At 44.3% G+C, this 15,608-nt stretch overlaps 1 protein-coding gene across 7 annotated transcripts in view; it reads left to right on the forward strand.

Moving 5' to 3' along the window:
- Positions 1-15,608, forward strand: part of LOC121271631 (CD276 antigen-like) — a 93,520-nt gene that overhangs the window by 56,748 nt on the left and 21,164 nt on the right. For all 7 annotated transcript variants that reach the window (XM_041177715.1, XM_041177717.1, XM_041177713.1 and 4 more), the window contains exons 6-7: positions 4,908-4,966; positions 12,257-12,598. In XM_041177715.1, coding sequence (XP_041033649.1) covers positions 4,908-4,966; positions 12,257-12,598 — 401 coding nt within the window. The remainder of the gene's footprint in view (positions 1-4,907; positions 4,967-12,256; positions 12,599-15,608) is intronic.

Below are 15,608 nucleotides of genomic sequence, written 5' to 3' on the forward strand. Positions count from 1 at the left end.
TCTGCAAAGCGGTCACCCAGTCTGCGTTTGGTCTCTCCAATGTAGTGGAAACCACATTGGGAGCAGCGAATGCAGTAGACTAAGTTGAAGGAGGTGCAACTGCAACAGGCTTCACCTGTTCTAGCTCTCTCTCTTTGCCTTTCCCTCTCAGGCATAGAATTTCTGCCATACAGTGCCCACACATCTTGTGCCTTGTTGCCCAATCTGGTTAGAATAATGTTGGCACAGAGGACTGGTGCAGGATGAAAGAGTTGTGAGTGCTGCCAAGTTAACAGGCACAGACTGCTAGAAGGGAGAGGGTTCCAGAGAGGGGATAAGTATGCTTACAAAGCTAAAGGATATGGCAGCCTTGCAGGGCAGCTATTTAGGTAATGATACTCAGAGTGTGAAAAGAAATAACAAGGAGACGACACTGATGGGAGTAGTCTATGGGTCCCCTAACAGCAGCTATGCTGTAGGACGGAGGATAAATCAGGAGATACTGAGGGCATGTAAAAAAGGCAGCACATTAATCATGGGTGACTTTAACCTTCATGTAGATTGGGAACATCAAACTGGCAGAGGCAGCCACGAGCAAGAATTCACAGAGTGTATTTGGGACAGTTTCCTAGAACAATATGTTGTGGATCCAACCAGGGATCAGGCTATTTTGGATCTGGTAATGTGTAATGAGGCAGCCTTAATAAATGATCTCAGAGTAAAGGATCCTCTAGGAAACAGTGATCATAACCTGGTGGAATTTAGCACTTAGTTTGAGAGTGAGAAACATAGACCAGAAACAACTGTGTTAAACTTAAATAAGGGTAATTACAAAGGAATGAGGGCAGAGTTGGCTGGAGTGGACTGGGAAAGGAGTTTAGCAGAAAAGATGGTTGATGAACAATGGCAGATGTTTAAGAAAATAGTTCATGACTCACAACAAAGATATATCCCAGTGAGGAAGAGGGATTATAGGAAGGGGATAAACCAACCAAGGGCTTAACCAAGCAAGTTAAGGATAGTATCAAAGTGAAAGAAAAAAAACATACAATGTGGCAAAGATTAGTGATAATACAGAGGATTGGGAAAGTTTTAAAAAGCAACAGAAGATGATGCAAAAAATAACAGAGGGAAAAAATAAACTTTGAGGGTAAACTAGCAAGTAATATAAAAAACGGACAGTAAAAGCTTTAAATACACAAAAAGGAAGAGAGAAGCCAAAGTCAATGTAGGCCACTTAGAGAATGAGGCAATAATAATAGGGAACCAGGAAATGGCAGAGGAGTGGGGTGGGGGGGGGGTTAGGGGTGAGGTGGGGGGGTGTGGATTGGGAGGGGTGGGGGTTAGTAGTGGTGGGGCAGTAGTGGGGGTAGTGGTTGGGGGGGTGGTGGGGGTAGTGGTGGGTGGGGGGGGTGGTGGCGGGGGTAGTGGTGATGGGGGGGTCAGCCGGGGTGGTGCTTGCTGTCGGTAACACACCCACCCAACAGCCAGGATCACTGCTGGGTTCCAGGCCACAGGTGAGTGATGGTCGGAGTGGGGTCATGGAGTGGAGACATAGGGAATGGGGCGTTTGGCAGCAAGGGCAGGGGTGTTGCTCTCTGTGGGGTCCCACTTCCACGATGCTGGTTCCCTTGATGTGCCTTTGAATGAGGGACTCTAACTGGGAGCCCATAGGCAGCCTTGTATGGGTTTGCTTGTCCTGCACCCCACACAGTGAGCTCACTGCCAGTGGAGGCAGGATGAGGCACTTAAATAGGCAATGAATTGTCCACTTGTGGATCTCAATTGGCGGTGGGGTGGGATGGCTGTCTGCAGACCTTCCTACCATTGGGGTGACGCCTGCCACCCTCCCACTTGATTACATGCTCCACATCACCACCCCCACCCCACCCCCAACGGCCTTGCCCCCCCCACCACCACCAAAGCTGCCACGGGATGGCATTAAATTCCACCTGATAGAGAGCAGTGAGAACACCCTCCTGCCTGATCACATGGCCTTCCTCCACCCTCCACCCCCCACTCCCACCCACTAGAGGTGAGTTGGGAGGTGGGTGGGGACAGAAGGTAAGGCTGTGCGATCAGGCAGGAGGCTGTGCAGTGGAGGTTCCACCACCACCTCACTGCTCTCTGATTCAGTGTAGGAAGGCTTGCACTCAGCAGCTCTTGGGGCAGGAGATCTGTCCCACAGTATGAAGTTCAGTGGGGGGAGTTGAGCAGCTCCAACAGCCAGGGTTCCTACTGTCAGTTAGGAACTTGATTCCATTGGATATCCCCAGAGATTAGGGCATGGGGGCACCACCAGATTTGGCTCTGGATGACAAGGCCCCCTGCAGCCCAGGTTAAACTCCACTGGCTGGTTCTACAGGGACAGTCCTGTTTGTGGATCTTGGGAAGGGGGTAGAAGCAGGCTGTGCAAGATTGTGGGGGTAAAATCTCCAGAAGGAGTGAAGTGATCTTCCAGCTCTGATGATACTCATCAACCTGAAAATTTAGCTGTTCCTCTCCCCACAGGTGCTGCATGACCTGCTGATATTTCCAGCATTTTCTGTATAATTTATATTTTATACCTGTGTAAAAGTTTATCTCATGTAAAAATCGACCCCAGATTTTTGTCCTAAAAGAATGTTGTTTTTCATACACCTTTTGTAAAAATCGACCTCAGTTTCTCAGGGATCAAAGCCCATAAGTTTCAGAGCCTGGAGATGTTAATGGTTCAATCACATTGTTAATGTATAAATGTTAATAAAACTGAATACTGGTAAATGATTGTAGTCTTAGGGTTTGTAGGGGTTAATGCATGGGGCTGTGTAAATAGCATCTCCCATAATGATGATGTAAGAGAACACATGATGGGGAGTTGGGAGGGAGAACGTTCATGGCTTCAGCAGTGTAACACCTAGTCATGGATAGCTGTACATGGTTTAGTTGTATAAAATAAACCAGTTATTGTTTGGGCATACCAATATCTCAGTAATCATTCTGCAGCTAGATGAACATATGAAATAGGAGCAGAGGTAGCCATTCAGCCCCTTGAAACTGCTCTGCCATTCAATAAGATCATGACTGATCTTCTTGTGTTTCGATTTCCACATTCTCATCTACACCTGATAACCTTTGATTCCCTTGCCTAACAAGAATCTACCTAACTTCACCTTAAGAATATTCAATGTCCCCGCCCCCACCACCTTCTGAGGCAGAGAGTTCCAAAGTCACACAAATTTTTCCTCATCTCTGTCCTAAAAGGGCGACCACTAATTTTAAAACAGTGCCTCCTAGTTCTGGACTCACCCACAAGAGGAAATGTCCTTTCCACGTCCACCTTATCGATACCATTCAGGATCTTATATACTTCAATCAAGTCACCCCTCACTCTTCTAGACCCCAGTGGAAACAAGCCCAATCTGTCCAACCTTTCCTCATAAGACAACCCACTCATTCCAGGTACCAATCTAGTAAACCTCCTCTGAACCGCCTCCTTTACATCCTTCCTTAAATAAGGAGACCAAAACTGTACACAGTATTCGAGGTACGGTCTCACCAATGCCCTGTATATAAAAAAAGTAACAAATGTACAACAATCGCCACTCATCATCGTATTGAATGCTGAATCATTAGTGCTGCCTAGCCAGCAATGCCTGGGTTTAAATTTTAATATTATTTATTCAAATTATTAAACTGATGAGATTATGAATGACAAACCGTGTTGTGATTATTAATTACTTACTGGTAATTATTCAAGCTCATCTTGAATTACCACAGTTCATTACAGTAATTTTTGGATCTTAATTGGGCCCAGATTAAGCACAAGTGTCAATCCTGTGATAACATTACTGTGTAAGAGTCGACCGCATTACCTTTGGCCGAGAAAAATGGTCCCAAAAATGTTACTTTTACACAAGTATATGTAGCATTTAGTAGCAGCTGGCAAGCTGTGTTAGCTCCACATTTTTTAAAACAAGTTTTCAATTTTTGTGCTGAATAATGCTGTAAGTAATCTTAGGTAATTGTCTTTATTCTCTTCTCGCCTAGTCTACCTAGTCTGAGTATCTCACTGCGAAAGGCTACATAAGAATAATTGAAAAGGGCAGTTGATAAATAAGACAAAACATTTCCCAGGAGCTAACTGCCTATCAAACATATATTTGAACAATATTTGTGGCTTAACTGTCAGTCCCAAACAAACCAACTTGCTGCGACAATGCATTAAGAACAAAGAACTAAGAAAAGTACAACACAGGAACAAGCCCTTCGGCCCTCCAAGCCTGCGTCAATCATATTGCCCGTCAAACTAAAACATTTTGTACTTCCGGGGTCCGTATCCCTCTATTCCCATCCTATTCATGTATTTGTCAAGCTGCCTCTTAAGCATCACTATCGTACCTGCTTCCACCACCTCTTCTGGCAGCGAATTCCAGATACTCACTAACGTCTGCGTAAAAAACTTGCCCTGCACATCTCCTCTATAGTTTTCTCCTCTCACCTTAAATCTATGTCCCCTAATAATTGACTCTTCCACCCTGGGAAAAAGCTTCTGACTATCTACTCTGTCCATGCCACTCATAATTTTGTAAACTTCTATCAAGTCGCCCCTCAATGTCTTGTCACTCTAGTGAGAACAATCCGAGTTTCTCCAACCTCTCCTCAAGTCAAACTGGAGTGTGATTTCTGTTCCTGGTTCATTTTTAACGCTTGTGCCAGATCACTTCCTTGGGCTTTCCGCTGCAATGTAACAAACCCAGTTTTAAATATCTAAACACTGCTTTTCCACTGACGTTACGATGGCAAAATGCCAAAGGAAATTCAGGGCTCTTGTAAATGCTGACATTACAGCACCAAACCTCAGAGAAAAATGCTTCATTTTTGTCTCAGTGCATTGTCAATAACATTTCAAAAGTTTTGAAGTAACAGTTCCTTTTACTTTGTCTTAGGGGAACCAGACTGGTGCCTGGGCTGTTTGAATGTGGATTACTTTTGTGTTGGGGAGCAGGTAAATATAAATGTCCATTTTTTAGTGACTAACACAAAGGCCCTTCTTGTTGCCCATATTTCAAGGATGATCAATGGGTGCAATTCACCTTCATCTTTTTTGACCTCCTGCAATACAAGCTACATCTTTCTCCAAGCTGTCAATACACAATCTCACCCAGGCCTTGATCAATTACTAGATGGTTGGAAGTGTGCCTGGGTAAGCTCTGGATATCAACCTATAAGTGTTAAGCAACAGTTTCAGTTCCTAATAAGCAGGTTCAGGAAGGCAGGGAGTGGAATCATTAGGCTCATTGTTGCATCATTGCTACAGGGAGTTACAAACACGCCCATGTTTAGAGCAACTGTACAATAAGAACATATGAATTAGAAGCTGTGGCCTCACCAAGATTCTATACAACTGCAATATGACCTCCCTACTTTTGTAATTGATGCCTCGATTGATAAAGGCAAGTATCCCATATGCCTTTTTCACCACCCCACTAACATGCCCCTCCACCTTCAGAGATCTATGGACACACATGCCAATGTCCCTTTGTTCGTCAGAACTTCCTAGTGTCAAGCCGTTCATGGAACAATTCCTTGTCAAATTATTCCTTCCAAAGTGTATCACCTCACACTTTTCAGAGTTAAATTCCATCTGCCACTTATCTGCCCATTTGACCATCCCGTCTATATCTTCCTGTAGCCCAAGACACTCAACCTCATTGTTAACCACCCGGCCAATCTTTGTGTCATCTGCAAACTTACTAATTCTACCCCCCACATAGTCATCTATGTCGTTTATATAAATGACGAATAATAGGGGACTGAGCACAGATCCCTGTCGTACGCCACTGACACTGGCTTCCAGTCACTAAAGGATCCTTCTGCCATCACCCTCTGTCTCCTACAACTAAAGCCAATTTTGAATCCACCTTATCAAATTACCCTGTATCCCATGTGCGTTTGCCTTCTTAATAAGTCTCCCATGTGGAACCTTGTCAAAGGTTTTGCTGAAATCCACATAAGCTACATCAACTGCACTACCCTCATCTACAGACCTGGTCACCTCCTCAAAAAATTCAGTCACATTTGTTAGGCATGACCTCCCTCTGACAAAGCCATGCTGACTATCCCTGATCAAAGCTTACCTCTCCAACTGGAGATAGATACTCTCCTACAGAATTTTCTCCAATAGTTTCCCTACCACTGACGTGAGACTCACTGGCCTGTAGTTCCCTGGCTTATCTCTACAACCCTTCTTAAATAGCGGAACCACATTAGCTGTTCTGCAGTCTTCTGGCACCTCCCCCGGGGCCAGAGAGGAATTAAACATTTGGGTCAGAGCCCCTGCGATCTCCTCCCTTGCCTCCCTCAGCAGTCTGGGACACAAATAATCCGGACCTGGAGATTTGTCCACTTTTAAGCCTGCCAACACCTCCAATACCTTGTCACTCCCTATATCAATTTACTCAAGAACCTCGCAGTCTCTCTCCCGGAGTTCGATATCTTCATCCTCATTCTCTTGGGTGAAGACGGATGTGAAGTATTCATTCAACACTCTACCGATGTCCTCCGGCTCCACCCATAGATTGCCTCTTTGGTCCCCAATGGGCCCTACTCTTTCCCTGGTTACCCTCTTCCTGTTGATATACTTATAGAATATCTTGGGATTTTCCCTACTTTTACCAGCCAGAGTTTTCTTATATCCCCTCTTTGCTCTCCTAATTTCTTTCTTAAGCTCCACTCTGCACTTTCTGTACTCCACTAATGCCTCTGCTGATTTGCTCCCCTTGTACCTTTTTAAAGGAATTGCAGAGCATTTTACCAACTGCTTTTGGTGGATTTTTCTTCCATTAATTACTGTTTTGCTGTTGGCTTTCACGACTAATAGCAACATCAAGATAAACTCACCAAAATTTAAAAAAAAATTACTAATCCTTGAAGAACTGCTTTTTATTACCTAGTTTTTCTGACTTCATGGGGCCACTAAACCCATTTTCAGGCAGAAGCAGCGTGATTGGACAGTGATGTGATTCAGTGGATAGCATTCTTGTATGTGGCCTCAAGTCCCACTCCAGGGATCTAGGCAAATAATCTTGGCTGACACTACAGTGCAGCACTGAGGGAGTGTTGCACTGTCCCAGGTGCCAGCTTTTAAATGAAACCCTGCCCTCTCAGGTAAACGATAAGCTCCCACAGCTCTGTTTCAGTCAAAGAGGTGAAGGGTTCCCTCCTAAAACTGATTGTTGTTTGTGGGAGCTTACTGTATGCATATTGGTTTCTCCGTTTCCTACATTACAACTGTACTTACACTTCTACAAGAAAAGTGCACCTTCATTGGCTGCAAAACACTCTGGGATGTCCCAAGATTCTGAAGAGTGCTAAAGAAAGCCAAATCCTTTCAATTTCCTTCCATGACTCAACATCATCAGGCACATGTGTAGCTCTTCTTTCTGTGATCATACTTCCAATTCATTCCCAGGATGTGAGTGTCGCTCGGCAAAGCCAGCACTTATTGCCCTTTGGAATTGTCCTTGAGAAGCTCGTGATGTGCTTATTTCTTAAATCAACTGAGTGGCCTGCAAGGACATTTCATAGATTCATAGAATGCTTACAGGACAGAAGGAGCCCGTTCAGCTCATCTTACCTGTGGGAGCTAACTGCAAGAGGATCTACACTAGTCTCACTCTCCCATCCTCTCCCCATAGCTCTGCACATTTTCTCTTTTCAGTGTTTATCCAATTCCCTATTAAAAACCACAATTGACCCTGTCTCCACCACACTTTCAGACAGTGCATTCCAGATCCTAACCACTCGATTGACCCTGTCTCCACCACACTCTCAGACAGTGCATTCCAGATTCTAACCACTCGATTGACCCTGTCTCCACCACACTCTCAGACAGTGCATTTCAGATCCTAACCACTCGATTGACCCTGTCTCCACCACACTCTTGGACAGTGCATTGCAGATCCTAACCACTCGATTGACCCTGTCTCCACCACACTTTCAGACAGTGCATTCCAGATCCTAACCACTCGATTGACCCTGTCTCCACCACACTCTCAGACAGTGCATTCCAGATCCTAACCACTCGATTGACCCTGTCTCCACCACACTCTCAGACAGTGCATTCTAGATCCTAAACACTCGATTGACCCTGTCTCCACCACACTCTCAGACAGTGCATTCCAGATCCTAACCACTCGATTGACCTTGTCTCACCACACTCTCGGACAGTGCATTCCAGATCCTAACCACTCAATTGACCCTGTCTTCACCACACTCTCAGACAGTGCATTCCAGATCCTAACCACTCGATTGACCCTGTCTCCACCACACTCTCAGACAGTGCATTCTAGATCCTAAACACTCGATTGACCCTGTCTCCACCACACTCTCAGGCCATGCATTGCAGATCCTAATGTTTGCTGTGCAAAAATGGTTTTCCTTGTGTCATTGTTTGTTCTTAATTGTTCTACCACTGGGAACAATTTCTTACTACTTACTCTAAATAGATCCCCATGATTTTGAATTCCTATTTCAGATCTCCTCTCAACCTCCTTTTCTCCAAGGTGAACAGTTCCAGCTTCTCCAATCTATCCACATAACTGAAGTCCCTCATCCCTGGAACCGTTCTGGTAAATCTTTCTGCACGCTCTGTAAACCCTTGATATCCTTCCTAATATGCGGTGCCCAGAATTGGACACCATACTCCAGTTGAGACTTTATAAAGGTTTATCATAACTTCCTTGCTTTTGTACTCCCTGTCCCGGATTTCCCTTTTTTGGAGTTGGGAAATTTCCCGACCCGGTGAGCCTGAACTATAAAAATGGCCACCCACAAGTCGGATTTTCAGTTGTGGGGAGGATGGGAGATGGGCTGGAAAACGAGTCGGGGTGGGTGACCCCAGAATGGATGCACAGGTTGCCTGCTGCAGGGGTGCAAGACCTGCCTCTATGCTCTGGAACTGTGCTTAAATAAATAAAAAATAGTAGTAGAACAAAAAACATCCCTCCAGTCCTCAGAACCGCAAACAATCCCTATGCCCCAACAATGCTAAACTAGACCAACCCATGCCCCTCCCATGGCCAGGTCATGCCCCTCTAACCACCCCTCATTGCCCCATACTCCCTATGGCAACTTAGTGCTACTTTACCCATCCCCATTGCCCCATAGTACCTATGCCAACCTTGTGCCAGCTCATGCCAATCCGTGCCCCACCCACCACCCTTTGCCCTTACCCCCTCCATGCCAACTCACCTAGTATCATTGGGCAGTTCCTTGACAGCTTTGACACTTCCTGGACAGATTTGCCAGCTGGACAGATCTTTAAGTTTCTTGACAGCTGGACAGTTCCTTGGCGACTGACAGTTCTCTGACAGCTAGAGAGTTCCAATGAGTTTGTGCACTAAAAGGTGCATAATCATGTTCACTTTTAACAACCTCAAAGGGTACCTTACCTCTCCCAAAGATGTTCCAGGACCCTCTCCAAAGGGGTATTCTAGCTATCTAAATGAATCCATCAAGTTGAGACCTCTTACCTGGCCTATTCAGCGGCACACTCTGGATTTCACACTCCTGGCCCACCAAAATCCCACTTCAGTGGATGGGCAGCTGGTGATTTGAAAGGCCAGTTGTGCAAACCTCGGCCTGACTTTGGTTCTGATCCCGTGAAGATAGGAAATGCCAGGTTCGGGGGCGGGACTTAGAAACTTTGCCCATTTTGCCATGATGGAGAGCCAATGTCCAGGATTTCTGGACCTGCTCATGGCAGGAATTGGTTTGGGTAGGACCGGAAAGTTTGGAGAGTAGCCAAAAATCCATTAAGTTTGGGCAGGAATTTGGACTGGAAAATTCCATCCTGTTTCTCCATTAGTAAAGCCCAGGAACCCATGTGCCTTTTTAACCACTTTCTCAACCTGCTCTGCCATCTTCAACAATTTGTGCATATATTCCCCCAAATCTCTATCTGTTACTGTGCCCCATTTATAATTGTACTCCTTATTTTATATTGCCTCTTTGTTCTTCTGATCAAAATGTATAATTGCAAACTTTCCTGCATTAAATCTAATCTGCCACATGTCCATGCATTCCACTAGCCTGTCTATGTACTCTTGAAGTCTATCACTACCCTCCTCATGGTTCACAGTACTTCCAAGTATTGTGCCATCTGCAAACTTTGAAATTGCCCTCTGCACCCAAACATAGATTAACATATATCAAGAAAAGTAGTGGTTCTGGTGGTGAACCATGGGGAATCCCACCGTATAGTTTCCTCCTGTCATTCAGCAAACTTTGTATCCATACAACCCACGCTGTTCCTTTTACTCCACGGGCTTCAAGTCTCCTGGCAAGTCTATTAAGCGACACCTATGAAATGACTTTTGAAAATCCACGTTCGGGTCCTCAATTGCATTGCCTTCTCTGTTACCTCCTCAAAATGCTCAATCAAGTTACTTAAACATGATTTCCCTTTAACAATTCATGCTGACTTTCCTTAATTCACACTTGTCCAAGTGATTTTTCCCTGGATTATCGTTTTTAAAAGCTTTCTTACCACTGAGGTTAAACTGGTTTGTAGTTGCTGGATTTACCCTTACACCTTTTTTGAACATGGGTGTAACACTGACAATTCTCCAGTTCCTGTCACCACCAGAGGATACCACTATATCTAAGGAGGATTGGAAGATTATGGCCAGTGCCTCCACAATTTCCTTGACTATATTTTTTGCAAAAATATACTTTTTTCATAAAATATCTGAAAGAACTTTACAAAACATTTCACAATGGCCATCACAAAAAGTGCAATCACATTCAAGTTTTTCATATAGATCATGTTGCACCCTGTGACGCTTCAATACAACCAATGAACATTACAGACATTTCAACATGCTCATTACAGGCAGTCAGACAGTGCACTGGTATTCAAGTTATCCACATAGATCATGTTGCACTCTGAGGTGCTTCAGTGCAATTGTGATACATGTAATATTCACTGCATACATTCAATGTGAGTCATACAGCCTGAGGGGTCTATACCTTTCCCAGCTCCTTGGTGCACTATGGCTGAAAGGTCTTAGACAGCAACCTTTCCCCATTGCAACTCTCAGGTGGCTGCCCCAAGCTTTAGTGCGTCCCTCAGCACATAGTCCTGAACCTTGGAATGTGCCAGTCTGCAACACTTGGTCGGGGACAACTCTTTGCAATGAAAGACCAACAAGTTTCGGGCAGACCAAAGAGCGTCTTTCACCGAGTTGATGATCCTTCAGCTGCAGTTGATGTTTGTCTCGGTGTGTGTCCTTGGGAATGGGCCCATACAGCACAGAGTCCTGTGTCACAGAACTACTCGGGATGAACCTTGACAAAAGCCACTGCATCTCTCTCCAGACCTTCTTTGCAAAGGCACATTAAAAGAAGCTAGGTTTGAAATGCTAATTACATAAACATGGCTGAAGTTTTAGAAGGTGAAGTGAGAAGAATTTGCATTTTTAGGTAAATCAAGGTAGTTTGAATTTCAGGGAGATGGTAGGATGTTACACCTGGCCAGAGAAGCTAGGCTAAGCAGTGTGTTTATTTTTCCCAAAGTTTACTGACAATATTAGCACCATGATTAGATTTATAAAGTTACAAGGACATATGGGAACAATGGAATTTGCATTAAAAGAGAGAAACATGTATAAAGGGAAATAAGACTGTGTGTCAGAGAAGGCATTGTAAGATCAAACACAAGTGTGGAAAGCCTCCATAAGCACCTGTCTACACAAACTGAAGCTGGGAAAAGCTACTTTCAATTCTACTGTCCAAGGTATTGTGTTTGACTTGCCTGGATCTGTTCAAATCTATTTTTTACCGTTGCCTTAATGGGGCGTAACTGGAAGCCAAATTAATTAGGGGTTTTGGGAGTTATTATAGTTGTAATTTGTAGACCTATGTATGTGCTTGAAATCTTTTCTTTTGTTAATAAATGTTTAATTTAGTTTTGTAAAAATCTAGAGTCCTAGGTGGACATTAATACTATATTCAGGGCACGCATCTTGAAATAAAATACAAATTGCAAAATCATTGTGACCACGTGATCAAGTATCCCTCGTGGATTTGATCCGCTTGGTACACATCATCTGCCTCTTCGTAACAGCATTCTCTGTTGCATTCCAGCTGATCCTGGTGACTTATCAACTTGAAGCGCAGTCAGCATCTCTAATGCCTCCTCTTTATCAGCCTGTTACTATTCTCCTCATCGTTTATTCCATTTCAGATCATCTGCAAACAGCACCTTCATGTATCCTACATTTTTATTCCCTAGTTCCCTTGACTACCCTTGCAGTCTCAGGAATCGTTGGAGAAAGTGCCCTCCTGTCTTGTGTAGATAGCGCTGTGGGAAAACAGGCTAATGATGAGATCCGTGTGTACTGGCAGAGGGTTGGCCAGTTCGTCCATGCCTTCTACTCAGGGAAAGAACATGCTAACCACAATTACAGCAACAGAGCCAAACTTTTTACAAAGGAATTCCAACAGGGCAACTTTTCCCTCCTCCTGTCTGACCTCCAAGTGAGTGACGATGCTGAATACACTTGTATAATTCAGATGAAACAGCCGACAGAGTACAACGTGGTTCTAACTATTCCAGTCACATTGCAGGTAGCAGGTAACGTTTTACTTTCTCCATCCCCTTATTTTTAATTTTGCTGTTGTAACAGGGGAAAGGACAAGTGGGTATGGAGGTTTCTCTGTTTTGTGCAAGAGTAAGCTTACTTAAGAAATGGGTTGAAGGTTTTCTATGTTCTGTTTAATAGTTGCAACTGACATGGTCTCTTGATAGTTCATGTGTATCGTGCACAGCACACTGTGGTACTGAGATTAGACAGTGTAGCCCAGAACCTCAGGTCTGTTTACTGATCTACAGTGTGTTAAGTAGGTCATTCAGCTCCTTGAGCAAATGTTTCTTTTAACTTTCATTCTGGGAGTATTGTCATGGCTGGCATTTATTGCACATTGTGAATTATCCATTTGATGCAACTTGTGTTAAAACACACTTAAGGCTCAAATGGATGTTCTAATAATTTCCTCTGGGAAAGAAAAGCCATTTGTTCATCCGGCGCTCATCTGGTAAAGCTCTCTTTTGAATGTTGCTATTGAATCTGTTTCCACCACTCTTTCAGGCAGTGTTTTCAGGTCCAAACAACTTGCTGTGTTTTAAAAATAAATCCTCATATCACCTCTGGTTCTTCCAGTCACTTTAAAATTGTGTCACCTGGTTACTGGTCCTTTTGCCACTGGCAACAATTTCTCCCTATCTACTCCCTCAAAACCCTTCATGATTTTGAACACTGCCATCAAATCTCCTCTTTATCTTCTCTGCTCTGAGGAGAACAATCCCCATTTCTCCAGTCTCTCCACATAACTGAAAGTCCCTTATCCCTGATACCATTCTAGTAAATCTCTTCTTTACCCTCTCTAAGGGCTTATGCTAAAGTTGATCACAATACTCCTGCTGAGGCCTAACCAATGTTTTCTAACTGCCCTGTTGTTGTACTCTATTAATAAAGTTTAATGTCTCTGTTGTAAATGTAGGAAACGCTGCAGTCAATGTACACACTGCAAAATCCCATAAACAACAATGAGATAATGAACAGAGAATTTTTTTTTTGGTTATGTTAGTTTAGGGATAAAAATTGACCAGGCCACTGGGAAGAACTCACCTAGTTTCCTTTGACACAGTAGCCATGGGATCTTTTATGCCCACCTAAGAGGGTAGATAGGGCCTTGGCTTGATGTGCCAGCTGAAATATGGCATGTCCAACAGTGCAGCACTCCCTCAATTCTGCTTTGAAGTGTCAGCCTGGATTTTGTGCTCAAGTCTCAGGAGTAGAATTTGAACCCACAGCCTTCAGGCTCAGGGTTGAAGGCATTACCATTGAGTTATAGGTGATACTCATGAAGCATCTGACTGCACTTGCAGTTTTCCCTGTTACCTTCAGTTAGTCACATTGAGAATAGTAGCACAGTGGTTATGTTAGTGGATTAGTAATTCAGAAGCTGGACTAATGATCTGGAGGCTTGAGTTCAAATCTCACCACAGCAACTGGGGATTTTAAATTCAGTTAATGAAACTAATCTGGAATTAAATAGCTAGCATCATTAATGGTGACCATGAAACTACTGGATTGTCATTAAAGACCAATCTGGTTCACTAATGCCCTTTAGGGAAGGAAATCTGCTGTCCTTACCTGATCTGGCCCACACGTGACTTCAGACCCACAGCAAATGTGGTTAACTCTTGATTGCCCTTTGAAATGGCCGAGCAAGCCACTCAGTTGTCAGGAAGGAACTCACCATTCCCGTCTCAAGGACAAATAGGGATGGATAATAAATCCTGGCCATGCCAGCGAATGATTTTTAAAAAGAAGGCTGTATCAGCCATGGTTTGATGGTGGCTTTCTCACTTCTGAGTGATTTCCATAAACTTCATTCCCCTCGATTTCCAACTTTACACCGGTGACTGCTTCCAGCAACTGGTATCAGCAGGTCACTCGCTCTCATTCTTGACTTCTGATTATCAGGCCTCACTAATGTCAGGCGAAAGGCATGAAGTGGACTATATTGGGGTCACAATTCTCTGGGGAACATGTTATGGTTTAGGCTCTGTCTGGTTTGTATAAATAAATGGATAGTGCAAAAAGAAGGAATCAATTGGAAAACTTGGAGGTTGGACACACAACACTTGGGTTTGGAATTCTGGGATGGGAATGCAAAGTCAGGATGTCCCACCCAGCTCTGCTGACAATGTCTGTAATGTCTTAAATTCAATTTAGAAACATAGGAGCAGGAGCAGGTTATTCAGCCCATCGAGCCTGCTCTGCCATTCAAACAGATCATGGCTGACCATCTACACTCTCCCATTTTTCTCCATTACCCCCATGCCACTTGATGTCATGAGTATCCAGAAATCTATCGATTACTGTCTTGAACATGCTCAATGATTGAGCTTCCACAGCCCTCTGGGGTAGAGAATTCCAAAAATTCACCACCCTCTGAGTGAAGAAATTCCCCCTTATCTCAGTCTTAAATGGCCTGCCCCTTATCCTGAGATTATGTCCCCTGGTTCTAGACTCACCAGCCAGGGGGAAACATTCTATCCAGTTATCCTCTTAAAATTGTCTAATTTTCAATGAGGTCACCTCTTACCTGTCAAAACTAGAGAACACAGGCCCAGTTGCCTCAATCTCGCCTCATAAAACAATCCCACAATCCCAGGGGATTGTCTGGGGGGGAGGAAGGATTTTGGAGAGGGAAGGGAGTCCGGTGGGGTGGGGGGGTGGGTGAGGAAGGAGGACAGGGAGTCCAGGAGGAGGAAGGAGCGCAGAGAAGGGGGGGAGTAAGGCTGGAAGAAGGAGTAAGGCTGGAGGAAGGAGTCGGGAAGGGGGAAAAACTAAAGGTGGAGGAAGAAGTAAGGGTGTCTAAAGGAGTCACGAAAGGGAAAGGACTAAGGGTGGATGATAGAATCAGGAAGGGGGCAGGTGTAAGGGTGGATGATAGAATCAGGAAGGGGACAGGACTAAGAGTGGCGGAAGGAGTCAGGAAGGGAAAAGGACTAAGGGAGGTGGAATCCGGCAGCGAGAACCAAGGGTTGTGGGAGGGTGGAGAGTCCAGGGAAG

The sequence above is a fragment of the Carcharodon carcharias genome, chromosome 31, assembly GCF_017639515.1.
Source record: "Carcharodon carcharias isolate sCarCar2 chromosome 31, sCarCar2.pri, whole genome shotgun sequence".
Classification (NCBI taxonomy): Eukaryota; Metazoa; Chordata; class Chondrichthyes; order Lamniformes; family Lamnidae; genus Carcharodon; species Carcharodon carcharias.